The sequence below is a fragment of the Bombus affinis genome, chromosome 7 (assembly GCF_024516045.1).
Source record: "Bombus affinis isolate iyBomAffi1 chromosome 7, iyBomAffi1.2, whole genome shotgun sequence".
NCBI lineage: Eukaryota > Metazoa > Arthropoda > Insecta > Hymenoptera > Apidae > Bombus > Bombus affinis.
Window position 1 is genome coordinate 12,685,881 of NC_066350.1, and position 14,527 is coordinate 12,700,407.

Below are 14,527 nucleotides of genomic sequence, written 5' to 3' on the forward strand. Positions count from 1 at the left end.
TAACGAAGTGTATGAAACGTTAATAAATTTCATTTTCTTGATAATTTGAAAAATATCACGAAGCGTTATGCTACCAATATATCGATTTATAAATTCATCGATGGTATATAATAGTAATGTATAACTCATAATATTTCTTTTCGTAAATTTCTTAACATTTTTGCTTATATAATTTATATAGTTTCGTAACTTTCATTTTCGTGTTGCCGTGTTCCAGTGCCAACGAAACCATTGAATCTGTCGTCCCACGGCATCACATCCACCACCATTGAACTGTCATGGGCCGAACCAGACTACGCCAATGGGATCATTTCCGGTTATCGCATTTACTACATGCATTCCAATTACACCGACGTCCAAATGTACAGAACCGACGAGTATGATGGACCAGTCATTGAATTCGTTTTGAAAGAATTAGGTGAGTTAGCTATATTAAAAACGGAGCAGTTCAAAAATATTTTTATCGGTCGTTTCTTCTTATTCGCATTGGAGGCGAGGCTCGTAATAAGCAAAGAGTACTAATATACAATTATCTGTTTCGAGAATCGTTATTCGTGTAAAGAAACAAGAGACATCAGTGCGCGTAGCTTAACGATAAGCTGGAACTCTTATCATCGCGATGCGTTACATGCTCATCCTCGATAACTGCAGGTGAACGCATTGTTAGATAACACAAATTTGATCTTATTCATATGGTGAATTCTATGTTAGCTACGATACATTTATTTTACAAATTGCTTTGAAATAGAAAGTTATTCCACGAACATTTCACTGCTTCGATAGATACTCAATGGTATACAAAATATATGTGCACATATTGATAAAATATATTAGGGAATATTTATATACATATTACAAAATATTATACATTATCAAATTATATACTATAGATTTTTGTATATATTAAATAATATTTTTTAAATCGGGATTATAAAGTAATTGATGTTGGCTGAAACTGTCTTCTGTATATATGTTACAAACACACTTTATTATATTTTATTATAATATCAATTAATAAGATCAACTAAAAATTTACATTTCAATATTATTCAAATGTTATTCAAATATTATTCTTTATTAATTCTATATCATTCTTTTACCGCAATATTTTATTATAAGATTATATTTTAATAGAAAAATTCGTTCCTCCTGATTTATCTAGAGAACTCATCTCCATCTAATCACTGGACCAAGCGATTATGCGATACTATATTACCTCAACTGATCAGTTAATTCCTTTCAGAACCGTACACGGAATACAAGATATGGGTAAAGGCTTACACGTGGAAGAACGAGGGCGAGCCCTCAGACCATATCATTCGTCGAACAGATATTTCAGGACCCAGCGCGCCGTTGATCTTGAACGTTACTTGCCCGACTCACGATTCTGTCTACATCCAATGGGCCAGGCCGAATCTCTTTTGGGGTTCTATCGATTACTATTTCATCAATTATCGAATCGAGAACGATAATCATTACGAGGAGATCGAAATGATGACGGAGAAGAATCATCTTGAGAGCGCGGTACGTTTCAGTTTGCTATAATTTTCACTTCGAATCCACCAGCCGCGACAGTTCTTCCACTTTCTTCGTTCTTCGTGTTTTCACTGCGAATAGCTGGCTTATTTCACGCGATGCTCTACCACGAAGAAAAAGAGACAGCCACCGAGAATTACTGGACTGGAACTCCGTTAACTGGAACCTTTCGTTTTCCCTATTCATCGATTATTTCTCTCAACTCTAGATAAACAATTTTTTCGCTTATCTGATTTGATAAACAATTTCTTTGACAGTAACAAACGTAGAAAACTAGTTTATAAGAAATAGCAGTAGACTGACTTGCACTATTATAATTGTCTCTAAATGTGGGTTGTTTTGAGCTGATACGCTCAGCTGACACGAGAACATCCTTGAACGATTAAAGCGTTTTGTCGGTTATCGACTGCAGACGTGCCGGAAATGCACGGGACGGACGAACTTCCTTATCACGTTGAATTCCAAATTGAAATTACGCGATGACTCACACGACTCGCTTACAGAGAACCCCAGTACACAGCGAGGACCGTAGAAACGTTGTGTACGCACCCGAATAACTTCGATAAACGCTTTTTTATCCACAGATGATCATACCAAACCTGACGATGAACAGCGTGTATGAGATCGTGGTGCGTGGAGGCACGCGAAGCGCTATCGACAATCGGTTGATTATACGCGGAGAAGGTTCTGCTCCACAGAAGGTGCGCGGCATTCGCGATTGCAACAGAGCACCGCCGTTATTGCCACACAGTACCATATGGTTCAGCAGCGGAGTGATTGCCGGGGTGATCTGCGCTTGTCTGGCGGTGATGCTGATGATCACGTCCTTCGTCCTATGGAAGTGAGGATCAATCGTTTGTCCTCTTTCATTTTAGCCGTCTATATCTTTCATGCATGACGTCGTTCTCTCATTAAACATTTTTACTTTCTTCTTATTTTTCCCTTCATCCCCCCCTTTTCTTTTTTTTTTTTTTTTTTTCTAATTCAGATATTTTTAGCAACGGAAATAGGATTATTCAGGTATCGGCGAAAGAGCAAGAATTTATTAAATCGTGGTGTTCGTTCTTCGTAAACGCCGATAGTCACGAGATTACTGCCCACAGTCTTGTTCACTCATTCAACTTTGCAAATGCAATACCTCGCCCTCATCATACGATAATAGGCATTCGGTCGTCTTCGTGCAATTACAAACGATCTACGATGCAGTCATACAGTATTACATGGCACGTAGTCGGTGCGCTGTTCACGATTAGTCCGCTCGACGAGCGCTCAGTTTACCGGCTGCTCTCGTGGTATTCAGACTGGCCGTACATTATCATAGCTAATGGCACAGGAAAACAATTACACGTACGGTGAACATTCGGCTCTAGGTGTCTCTCCGATTTACGGTTCCCTCTCCGCGGCGCGTGTAATCCCTCCTTTTCTTCGATTCTCGCAGTCTTTCTCCTTCTCTATCGCCGACTGACCTCTTATCGTACGCGATAACAACTAGTAACAACGACAACGTAAGGTTTCCCAGTCGTATGGCGGCATTTTGTGAGTACATCGGGACGTCACGTTTCATTCGTTTCGCTTGTTTTGCCAGGAGTGGAGGGTTCCATCGAGTGTTACAATAGTCGTGTGCCAAAACACGTGACGTCGCGTGCAATCTCTTGTATTTTCGCTGGTCGATCGGCATCGTCGAAGATGCTCAAGGACGTCGATTCAAACGCGATACTGTGTGAGTCGCGAGGGAACGATTCGTAAAGAAGGAATACTTTCTGGGTCACGGACGGCGTGCTTCGCTCTGTGCCTGTGCGTTGCTCGCTCTTGCAGTCTATTCGAGGAACGTTCACCTCGATTCCTCTTGTTCTGCCGATCGTTGAAAATTTTCTGCACAATCATAGAATGGATAGTAACAGAAGCTCATCGACGGGATGAAGAAGTACCTCGAACTGTGAGTCCCAGAAGAAAAGAAAATGAAAACGTTTCTCCTTCCTACGCGAGAACTTTTTCCATTACGGGAAGATCGTCGACGAACAAGAGGGCACACGGAGAGACATAAGTTCCTCGCGTGTTTCGTCGATCGTAAACGATGATCGATCGCAAGCGATAACGCGAATGGAAACAGTTGACAATCCCAGTCTTTTATTGCGTTTAATTTACCGCCCTTTCTATCACGAGATACTTTGTTAAGAATATGTTGTATAAAAGAATCGTATTGTATCGCTTTGTTGTTTCGACAAACTCTTTTGAAATTCCTGTTCTTTCTTTCTCATTTCGATTTTCCTTCGTTTGTGTTTGTTCTTTTACATTTTCTTTTGGAATGCATGCTTATGACGAAACTCATTAGGCCTTGCCTGAGGCCAATTTTCAGGAAATGCTTCCACACCGCGTACTACTTCCTCGACTATCCGCCCCGCAACGTGCCCACGCTTCAAGAATGGGAGAACAGCGAGCAGGATGGAGAACGTACCGCGGTCGCCATTCAGAAATTCGTACAACACGTTGCGAGTTTACACGCGGACGGGGACATCGGGTTCAGCAAGGAATACGAGTTCATTCAATCGGAAAGTGGCAAATTCACCGCAGAGAATTCCCAATACGTTGAGAACAAAGCGAAGAACCGATACTTGAATATATTGGCCTGTGAGTAGTACTATGTGCATTTCTTTGATTTCCAGATCAACGAGATCTTTTCGAAGGAAAATCTTTATTTCCATCGAAGAGCGTTTGGTTTCGACAGCTCCACGCAGCTCCTGTTTCTCTTCCTGCAGCTCACCGGCGTCGAACTTCTATTTTTAACCAAGTTTCCCTTTCACCCTCGCGATATATCGCGAGGTTTAATTTTATTTCATGCAACAGAGTGGTAGAGTCTACGTTATCTCTCGCGCAGTGGCGATCGAGCGAGCACTCTGTTTAATCGATTAATTCGCAGCAATGGCACATTTCCGTTTTTTTCAAGGTTTCCTCTTCTTCGTCGGTACCAACGTTCCTTCGCTCGTTCGTCATCGAGCATGTAAATCGGCGAAGGTTTCACGCATGTCGGGACAGAGACCGTGCACGATACGACAATTGTAATCGCCCGTATCGGAAGTCCGCAATCGTCAGAACGTCACTCAGCCTCGCGTAGAACTAGCCTCCAATAGAGTTGAAATTGCGCTCAAGCTCGCTTTCTATTTCAAACGAAACGACTTTCGTTTGATTCATGAAATCCCTGTCTCGTCGTACCTCGAGTACCGTAATATTATGTCTCGTCATCTCGTTAAAACCGATCAATGTAACGCTACGCTTCCTTCGTTTAATGATGGATTAACCCTTTACCCTTGTTATTCGATACTAAAGATTGTACTATTTGTGGTAATCGATCGTATCTTATCTTATGTTAACACCAAGGTCGTTTATTAAGCTTTCAATGAAAGCAAGCGTATAAAGCGCAAGTTAAATTAAAGTTCAATCTTCCTCCGTTGTTTATACTTGATATCGTTTGCAACAATTCTACAGAATTATAATTCTACTTGTAATAATTCTGTTTTATTAGAATTTCAGCTAAGTAATATTCTTCTATGCGAAGATAAGATCGTCTGGTCTATCAGGAAAAGTGAGGAATGAAAATCTCTCGTGATTTTATACCGATAACGTATCGGCTTTTGCTGAGATAAGCGGAATGGCTGGTCTAAGTGAAATCGCGCGCGATTTAACGCGTCGAAATTCGCGATGCTGCGAGCTTCAACCGTTCGCGATGTTATCGGATTAACGAGTTGCTCTCGTTCGCTTTTAATGTGAGTGACCGGCAGCACTCTGCAACGAGGTCACAGATGCTTCGCGGCACTGCTCGTTAATGCCTATCAATGGTGATGGGTGAGAGAGAAAGAGGAGAGAATGGGAGACGATCACCTGGACGACCCGCAACGACGTTGATTCATGGTTTTTCAGAATTTAACCAAACGTCCTGGATGAGAAAATAATACTAGTAACGGGATGCTTGACAGTGAGATGCGAGTTTGGAGAAAAATAGAATTAATGCTTTCAAATACTTAATTAGTAATAACGTTAGCTTTTATCGCAAATTAATCTAATATATTACTAAATATTTTTTAAGTGTTCCAATGTTTCGGTAATTTATTTAATTGGCAATGAAAAGGTACAGGAAGAAAATTTCTGTTCATAGACGACCATACTCGAGTGCAGTTGTTATCATGCGGCGGAGGACCCCCGAAGAAGGGTCACGATTACGTGAACGCGAATTACATCGACGGTTGGCAGCGTACGCGTGCGTATATTGGTACACAAGGACCACTGCCACCGACTTTCGATGGATTTTGGCGTATGGTATGGGAACAAAGGGTATCGATCGTTGTTATGATCACCAATCTCGTTGAACGTGGTCGTGTAAGTACCTCTACTATTTTACGTACATCTAACTTGTATGTATTCTCTTATTTAACTCTTTCTGTCTTTTCCTGTTTACAGAAAAAATGTGATATGTACTGGCCTAAGAAGGGATCTGAGACTTATGGTTATATTCAAGTGACTCTGTTGAGAGAGGATGTTATGGCTACGTACACCATTCGTACCCTTCAAATTCGTCACATGAAGGTTGATATATTTATAAGTTTCATCGATAAATTCTTTCAAGACCTAAATGATGTTAATGTCTATAGGTCAAGAAGAAGAAGAATGGAGTCAACATGGGAGAACGTATCATTTGGCAATATCATTACACCGGATGGCCTGATCATGGTGTACCAGAACACCCGTTGCCGGTTCTGAGCTTCATCCGGAAATCTTCCAATGCCAATCCTCCGGATGCAGGACCAATCGTTGTTCACTGCAGGTAGAGATAGGCGAACACTTTTAAGTACAATACTATAAGCAGTATAAGAGATACAAATATAGTCATGAACTAAAATTGCTTTTATTATAGCGCTGGCGTAGGGCGTACAGGCACCTATATCGTAATTGACGCTATGCTGAAACAGGCCAAGTGCAAGAACGAAGTGAACGTATTTGGATTCCTAAAACACATCCGCACACAGCGGAATTTCTTGGTCCAAACCGAGGAACAATACGTTTTCATTCATCATGCTTTGCAAGAGGCTATTGAAAGCGGTGAAACTAATATCGAGGCAAACAATCTATTAGAATATGTTCAAGACATGCTGAATCCTAATAACTCCAATATCGAGGCATGGAACAACCTTGAAGCTCAGTACAAGGTACTGTTTGTAGGATAGAATAAATACTATATTCTGGGTTCTCTTATATGTATATTAATACGATCTTTACAATTATATCTTCAGCTGGTGACTTCATGGAAACCGAAAGAATTCAATCTTGTCTCCGCGATCAAACCGTGTAATCTTCATAAGAATCGTAACCAAGACGTTATTTCAATCGAAACAGCTCGCGTTCATCTGACGCCGAAGCCCGGAATCGATGGAAGTGACTACATCAACGCTACATGGATTGCTGGTAAATAATCGTTCGAAATTATTCAAATCCGATATAATGTTGGACACGAAGCAAATTTGTTCGTTTCTAGGCTTCCATCGCAATCGTGAATTCATCATTACCCAACATCCAATGGAAAATACAATCATGGAGTTCTGGCAAATGATGTGGGATTACAATGCGCAAACTGTAGTTATGCTAACCGAATGCGACGAAGTAAATGGAGTTTTTTGTTCAATACTGCGTGTCTTTAAGGTTGAACGATTAAATAACAGTAAATAATAATTAAATAATTCACAGGAATATCCCGAATTTTGGCCTATCGAGGGAAAAGATTTAGAGTCAGAGACATTTCGCGTACGATTTTGTGGAATCAAGGAAACCACGAGCGGGATGATCTTACGCGAAGTTGCGGTCCGATCTCTGCAAGACGATTACGAATTGAGTGCCAAAATCGTCCAAGGACCGCGTTCCCAACCTGGCTTCTGGCCACACAACACCAATCCGAGACCACTTGTAACCTTGATTCACGATTTACATCGGGATTACCAAAACGGCCCTATTGTCGTAATGGATAGGTAATTTTCTACAAATATTATTATTTCATGAACTCATAATGAATATAGAAATAACGCTGATCGTTATTGGTACCAGGTTCGGTGGCGTCGAGGCTGCAATCTTTATTCTGCTCACCACATTGAATAAGCAACTAGAGTTCGAGGATAGTGCTGATATTTATATGTTCGCGAAGTTATTGTACATGAAACGACCCGGAGTCTTCCGATCAAAGGTATACTTCCCAACCTATAATTTTATCCTTTATCAAATTTCATTTAGAAAATATTTACATTATTAAAACCATTTTTTGTTCTTCATAGGAGGATTATGCGCTATTATATCAATGCCTGGAGACAATGCTGTCATCAAAAACTCACGACGAGCCGGATCTATACTCGATGGCCAATGGTCACGTGTCCACGATAACAGATCCCACCGATGTACCTACCTCGTCGATGCAACACATGCAGATGGATTATTCTCCTAAACCAACGATGATCAGAGAATACGCGACGGTGGAAGTGAACTCCATGTCCGATTATTCTATTCCGATTCGAGTGGATCACTCGATGGAACCGTGTAGTAGTAGAAGCAGCGAGAGCTGCATGTTCGCCCACACGGGGAACGAGCACGAGAAAAACATAGTTATGACCCATCGGAATGTAAGCTATCACAATCACCCGGGCAGTGTCTCCGTTATCGTTGACGCGAACGGTTACGTGACGAATGGCAGCATGCGTATGAGACCAGAGGGTATGGAGTCGAGCTGCAAAATGTTGCCTCAATGATGCCTGCCGATCTTCGGTTGCAGTGTTTCCTCGAGTCGGTCAGAACCGCTGTAACCGATCGAGCTACTCACTGCCCGAAGTGTAATCCTGATTCTGTGAGTAGCCACCCTGTATTTAACGTTCGAATGTTTCTATTCCTCAAGCATAGGAATATATAAATATTTCATATTTTTCAATAATTCTAATATAGATACGCGTACAATCCTTCTATGATTTATGAACAATCGTAACGCCCATGTATCAACCAGTATCTTCCGACTATAAAGAAACACGTGTCAACTATCATCTTCGTAGGTCAAGGTCTACGCGAATGTAGTTTTAACTGTAGAGCATTTATAAACTATTTATAAACTTTCTTTTTCTATCACATAGGCTACAGCGTAAGGAGTTCCAAATTGGACACGTCTTCGCACAAACGGAAGAACGGCGAATCGATCCTAGGATCAGCCTGAAGAGGATTCTCAAGCACCTTTAGTGTAAATAATTGATCGCGTTAGTTTATGCGCGTGTACGTGTACACTCTCGAGGACGTCAAATGAAGAGGGTACGCGTACACGCGGTATAGAAAAAAAAGAAAAATGAGGGTCCTGTTTTTGGTGTTGCTGGGTGCCAAAAACCACTTACTAAAGCACGCCACCCTGGACCTTCGTTTAATGTTGTTCATCGTGTAAGTGTACACTTCTCGTTTTTTTTGTATATACCCACACAGACACATTTTCGCGCGTATCGTGCACATAACGTAATTACATAACTTTATTCATCACGCGTACACGCACTTCACCCTACGACCATACACATACACACGCACGTATATTTAGATGTACGTGTAAACACCTTTATATAAGTTGGATCATATTCGATCACTTCTTTACCAAAGAATCGTTTATATTCGCTCTCGTTTCGTTTTAAGTCCCTTTCTAAGGTTTTATCGTTCAGCCGAAGACTGACCAATCGAATTCGCACTGTCGTGCACGCGTTGCGATCTATAAATAGAACCCACTATCGTTTCTTATTTTATAATCAAAGAAGAACATCGCGCCAATCGAATTCGATATGTTTGCATCCCTCTGTCTCTTTTCGCAGCATTGAACATGCAATGTCACAAGGAATTGAAGATCCAAACATTGTTCGTAAACGCGTCGTCGTGCATCTATTCGACTTTCTCGAGGTTGATGGAATGAGTTGTCTAGCGGAAGGTAAAATACGTTAAATAAAAAAGAAAGGATCAACGGATGAAAATCATGTGGACGGAACGCGATTAAAGTCGCGCAGGCGTGAGTATTTAACGAGATATCATGATTCGTGAGAATGATAGCAAACCGTGACCAATCGCAGCTCGATCGCTGTAAATTAATTCGGTGGAAAATAGATAACCGATAGCAAACGTGAAACCTGTTTTTACGAACGTATCATGTTTGTACGCGAAGGAGAGAATGTGAGAAAGTAAGAGAATGCGAACAAATGTAGCTTGTTTATCATCCTATCTAATTAATTAATGTCGTAATCCATTATTAACGTGTAAGATTTGAATTAAGCAAAACGTGGAAAATGTCCCACGTCTACGTGAACTTTTCTTCATCGCGGTATTTCGTTGTCCCGCGTGATTTCCGACCTGGCCAATCGAGCATCGAGACGCGACAGAAAGACAAAGAACAAGCTACGACGACGACAATCTGAAGCGTTCGATAATTAACGAGATTAATTTCCAATCGTGATATCAGAGATGACCTTGATCGGTATATATCGGATCAATAGGGATTGAGCAGCTTTTAGACTAACGTTGTCCAAATTCATGTGATCCAGCGAGATTCTTTATTGTGATATAAAAAAGAAGAAAAGAAAAAGAAAAAAAAACAGAAAAATAGAATTCGACGCTGTTGTAAAATTTATTCTAGCCACAAGTTCCTTTGCCACGCGGTCATTTTTCTATGAGATCTAACATCCGGAAGACTGTTCTCTCACCCAGAATTCTTATATACACTTATATGCGTATTGCTAAGTCAGCATAATTTACGTGATACGGAAACAATAACTGCCTGTGACACCTTCGATCCATCTTCTATACGTGTTTTTTACCATCTTATATACGTTGTGACTAATCGTTGACGAACGATCTATCGTCCTTCGTTTTTACATTTTACTGCCGATTAACGATCGACGACGTGAAAGTTTAACAAAAAAAAGACATGAAAAAAATCTCAAAAAAATCTGTATATGTATATGTGCATGTATGTAACCGTGTCCGTATTAATAAGACGTATGTAAACGTAATTCACGACTGAACGACTTTTTAAACTCGTTATCGGTTTTTAACTGGATGTCGATGTAGTCTACTTAAACGTAAAACCGTGCTTCTTCCTTCGGGCTGATCGACGCGATGGAACGAGGAACCAAGATCATTTTACAGTGTAAATCATCACCGTTCTTATCACCGTTTTAATATTTGACGACACTCGACATACCTTTATCAGAACGAAATCCAAACGTTGATCAGCGTGATTTGAAGCAGTTCGTTAAGGGATCCCGAAGGAAAATTAGGAAACTTAAGGCTTAGATATAGTTCGCGCCGATGAGAGTATCAGCGGGTTGTATTTCTTGCTAACTTTCGGACACATCAGCTAAGAAACATAATAAGCCAAGAAAAAAGAGAGCAGGGATGGCGAAAGAGATGCAGAAGCGTATAAATCGATGTACGACAGTAGCGACATTCGACTACCCTTTGGTAGACCTATCTTTGGCTTTCTTGCCCTCTGTTTCACAAGAATGTACACTTTCGTTAAACGAATTTGATCCTAGAGATATGTTCATCATTTTTCGATCGATACGATCGTGAGTCTCATGTGCATCGTTTCGATAGATAAAGGAACCTTGTCGATGATTCAGTAACTAAGCGAGCGTAACCGCTTGGAGCCTTATAACGGAAGGCTTCTGACGAATCAGAGAAACCGAGCCGACGTCCAGCGTCGAGCACAGCGTTCATGGATGGCGATCAAAAACTATTCGATTCTTTCTCGTTGATAATTGCGACTTGAATTATTTGAATCTCGATAGAGATTTTATTATAAAAATCGATTGATACAGATTCGTAGAGAAAGAACGAATGGTAATTGAGTCTTATGTATCATCCGATAAGATAGTAGAAAACGCTCGAGCTGGACAGAAACAATACGGTGCCTTCCTGCTCGTGAGCACAGGAAGGGAAGGCATCGCGAAAGTAGATAATTCCTTTGGGCCGATTGGGCCAGCGAATCCCTCCCTACAACGAGAAAGAGCTAAAAATGTCTGTACCATATGCGATATATTAATGTAATATCGGTTCCGCTGTAATTAGGGATAATTAGAACGCGAGATTGTTGTTGACTCGTGCAAAGACGTGTCTGGACACCAACTATACACATCGTATACATACAAAGTATATACACCTGTATACAAAGCAACGGATGCACGCTATAATACCGCTGTTAAAAGTGCACGAAGAATTGACGACGAGCTCTTTTAGCATAAAAATAGTACACCACCGAACGAACTGACTGTTGTTAACTTGCTTAAACGAGCGAAAATGAATCACACGACAAAACGCATCGTATACATAAAGAGAGAAAAAGGTATATATAAATATAAATATATATAAAAAATATAAATATATATAAATATAAATGCAAATATAAATATATTATATTCAGATATTTATGATATGAGAAGTGGAAAGCTACACATTGTAACGTCACGTTTCGAATCGCCACGCGAGATACCGTGATCAGCATGCATGTGTGCGTACGTAGAATTTATTGAAATTTTCGCGGGTGTTCTCGAGTATTGAGCCGTGTGATAAAGTAAGGAGCGGCTCGCGTGGACACCGTTACTTCAAGTCCCTCCTATCGACGCGGAACACGGAGGAAAAATCAAAAGAAACAGAACATTTTCCTCGCTTGCGTGATGTCACGGTACCTCGTGGAACGGCGTCGAATACGAATCTGTACTGTATTTTACGATAAGCACCGTAAATTCTGAATGTACCTATACGGATACAAAAGAATGATATAAAAATGAGCTGAGAGGAAGAGCGTGTATGAGTACGACGAGTGTGCATGAGAAAGTAAGTAGATGTGCAACGAAGGATGTATGTGGATCGATCGATTCCTGAGAGGATCGGTCGTCGCATCGTTTATACATATATAAATATTATACATAATTAATTCGGAGGATAAACGAGATAGGTGTGTATAGAAAAATAATTTAGACTCTAGTCAGCATAACACAATCGTAATCGACGACGCACACGTTTTTCTTGTTCATTTCGTTTCTTTTCTTACGTTGTCACGGGAGAACGCGTTATTCACGCCGTTCCCATCGTTGTTTCTCTGTACTCGATGCGTTCGGGTTTTTTTCCACACAAGAGACGAGTTGTAATGAACGCGTGGCTGCGTTTACGGCTGTTCGTTTGCTCGGAAGGGGTGCGTTGGCGCGGTGCGGACTAAGACAGTGCGACGTTCGTGGTAATTGTCGTTTCTGTTCTCCTCCTCTTTTCTTAATCCTATCTTTACTTTCACCTTTTTATAATTATCTCCTTTCACGTTGTTAGCAATAATTAAAAATAATTCCTCTGATTAATAATAAAGGATTCGATGCTTCTATCTTTTTTTTCCTAAATCTTATTGTACACGAGCTTCCGTTACATATGTTTTGAAAAATCGTGATGAAGATTCTAGAACGATGCGATGAACGGACTGCAGACGCAGCCATCGAAAGCCCGATAGAAGATAAGTGTTCGATAATGTAAACGAGCGTGTAAACACGCGTATCGAAGGCCTACACGAACCTCGAAGTGAAAGCTTGAAAATCTGCGAAACGTTCGCGCGCGAGCCATATCTTCGAAGAAAAATCGGGAACGCGCCGCGAATAGTTCGTTAGTAAATGGCAACGAGTAAAGAAAAGTCGAACGCTTGATCGTACAGTCGACCAAAAGTCATTAGAGAATTAGCGAGGCAAAAATATCATCGGAGAAATCGGTTCTAGCGTTTAGAGGTAAATTTCAGGTCGACCACGATGTTACATTATTCGAATTAGAGAATCCGCGCGCGGGGAACGTACAACGTCACGCCACCGTAAGACTGCAAACACGACAAACAAACGAATTAAAGCAACAAAAAGGAAAAAAAAGAAAAAAAAATGAGAAAAGACCGCGACCGACAAGAACGGTGTTTTTTACGATTATTATAGTATATTACGATTATTAATACGTTTCCTTTCCGGCGTTAGTTTCCGCAGCATCGAGTCAATCGACGCGCGACATTTAAATGCAAGTATTCGCACAGGCCTACGATAAGAGAAACTCTTTATATACGTATCCATGATGTTTCACGTGTACACTAAATAAACAAGCATTAATTGTCATTCAGCTAATCGATGATCGGACATGACATGCGTAGCGCTTTAGAAAAAATATGGGATAATGATGATACACCGAGAAGCTTTTGCCACCTATCAAAATGGCGGAACGACTTTTCACTCGCGTTTCACACTTGCAATTGGCCTAATCGATGGATCCCATCGTCTCCGACCTTTTTCATTCCTCGAACCTTGAAATTTTGGATGGCACGCTACTTCCGCTAGCACGGCGACGTCGTAATGGAACTGCATGGAAGAAAAACGGAAATGCAGCGAGACGCGACTAAGAAGACGGATTTATGCGAAGGTTAATTTTCTGTTCGTCATGGATTCTAGCGATATTGCGTGCGTAATCAAAGCTAATCGAACGTGTAATTGTCTGACTGAGTGTGCAAATAATTTTCCGCGATGATAGCTCGTTGGCGAACAGCATTCGCGCGTATACATTTTTATAATCGATGTTTTTTTTTTTCCTAGTTAATCGTAATTCGCAACGGAACGACATCGAAGAAAATTTTCTCCACGTTCGCCAGCTAGCGTTGTACCAGTTTCTGAGAGATCGCGCTGCAGTTTCATTACGATTAGCATGCGATGTTTCAATTCGATATAGTACAAAAATTTGCGAAGTTGGAAAAACTCGAAGAACAAGATACATATATATATGCATATAAATTGGAGAACAGCTGATAACTCGAACGATCAAGATTGTAACATGTCCGTTTACCTTAAACGATCGTACGATGCTTCGATTGTTCTCGATCACAGCTACGCTAAAGCGAAATGTTGGAAGAAATGCACAGTGGAAACAAGCAAAAGATACACGT

The 14,527-nt window shown here is 40.7% G+C and overlaps 1 protein-coding gene across 5 annotated transcripts in view; it reads left to right on the forward strand.

Moving 5' to 3' along the window:
* Positions 1 to 12,949, forward strand: part of LOC126918609 (tyrosine-protein phosphatase 99A-like) — a 419,436-nt gene extending 406,487 nt beyond the window's left edge. For 3 of the 5 annotated variants that reach the window (XM_050726686.1, XM_050726687.1, XM_050726690.1), the window contains 14 exons: positions 218 to 418; positions 1,244 to 1,524; positions 2,121 to 2,377; positions 3,869 to 4,164; positions 5,687 to 5,907; positions 5,989 to 6,114; positions 6,180 to 6,352; positions 6,443 to 6,734; positions 6,819 to 6,990; positions 7,061 to 7,185; positions 7,270 to 7,547; positions 7,624 to 7,759; positions 7,848 to 8,410; positions 8,688 to 12,949. In XM_050726686.1, coding sequence (XP_050582643.1) covers positions 218 to 418; positions 1,244 to 1,524; positions 2,121 to 2,377; positions 3,869 to 4,164; positions 5,687 to 5,907; positions 5,989 to 6,114; positions 6,180 to 6,352; positions 6,443 to 6,734; positions 6,819 to 6,990; positions 7,061 to 7,185; positions 7,270 to 7,547; positions 7,624 to 7,759; positions 7,848 to 8,315 — 3,026 coding nt within the window. In that variant the 3' untranslated portion in view covers positions 8,316 to 8,410; positions 8,688 to 12,949. The remainder of the gene's footprint in view (positions 1 to 217; positions 419 to 1,243; positions 1,525 to 2,120; positions 2,378 to 3,868; positions 4,165 to 5,686; positions 5,908 to 5,988; positions 6,115 to 6,179; positions 6,353 to 6,442; positions 6,735 to 6,818; positions 6,991 to 7,060; positions 7,186 to 7,269; positions 7,548 to 7,623; positions 7,760 to 7,847; positions 8,411 to 8,687) is intronic. The other 2 variants (XM_050726688.1, XM_050726689.1) reach the window with 2 other exon arrangements.
* Positions 12,950 to 14,527: the final 1,578 nt, after the last annotated feature.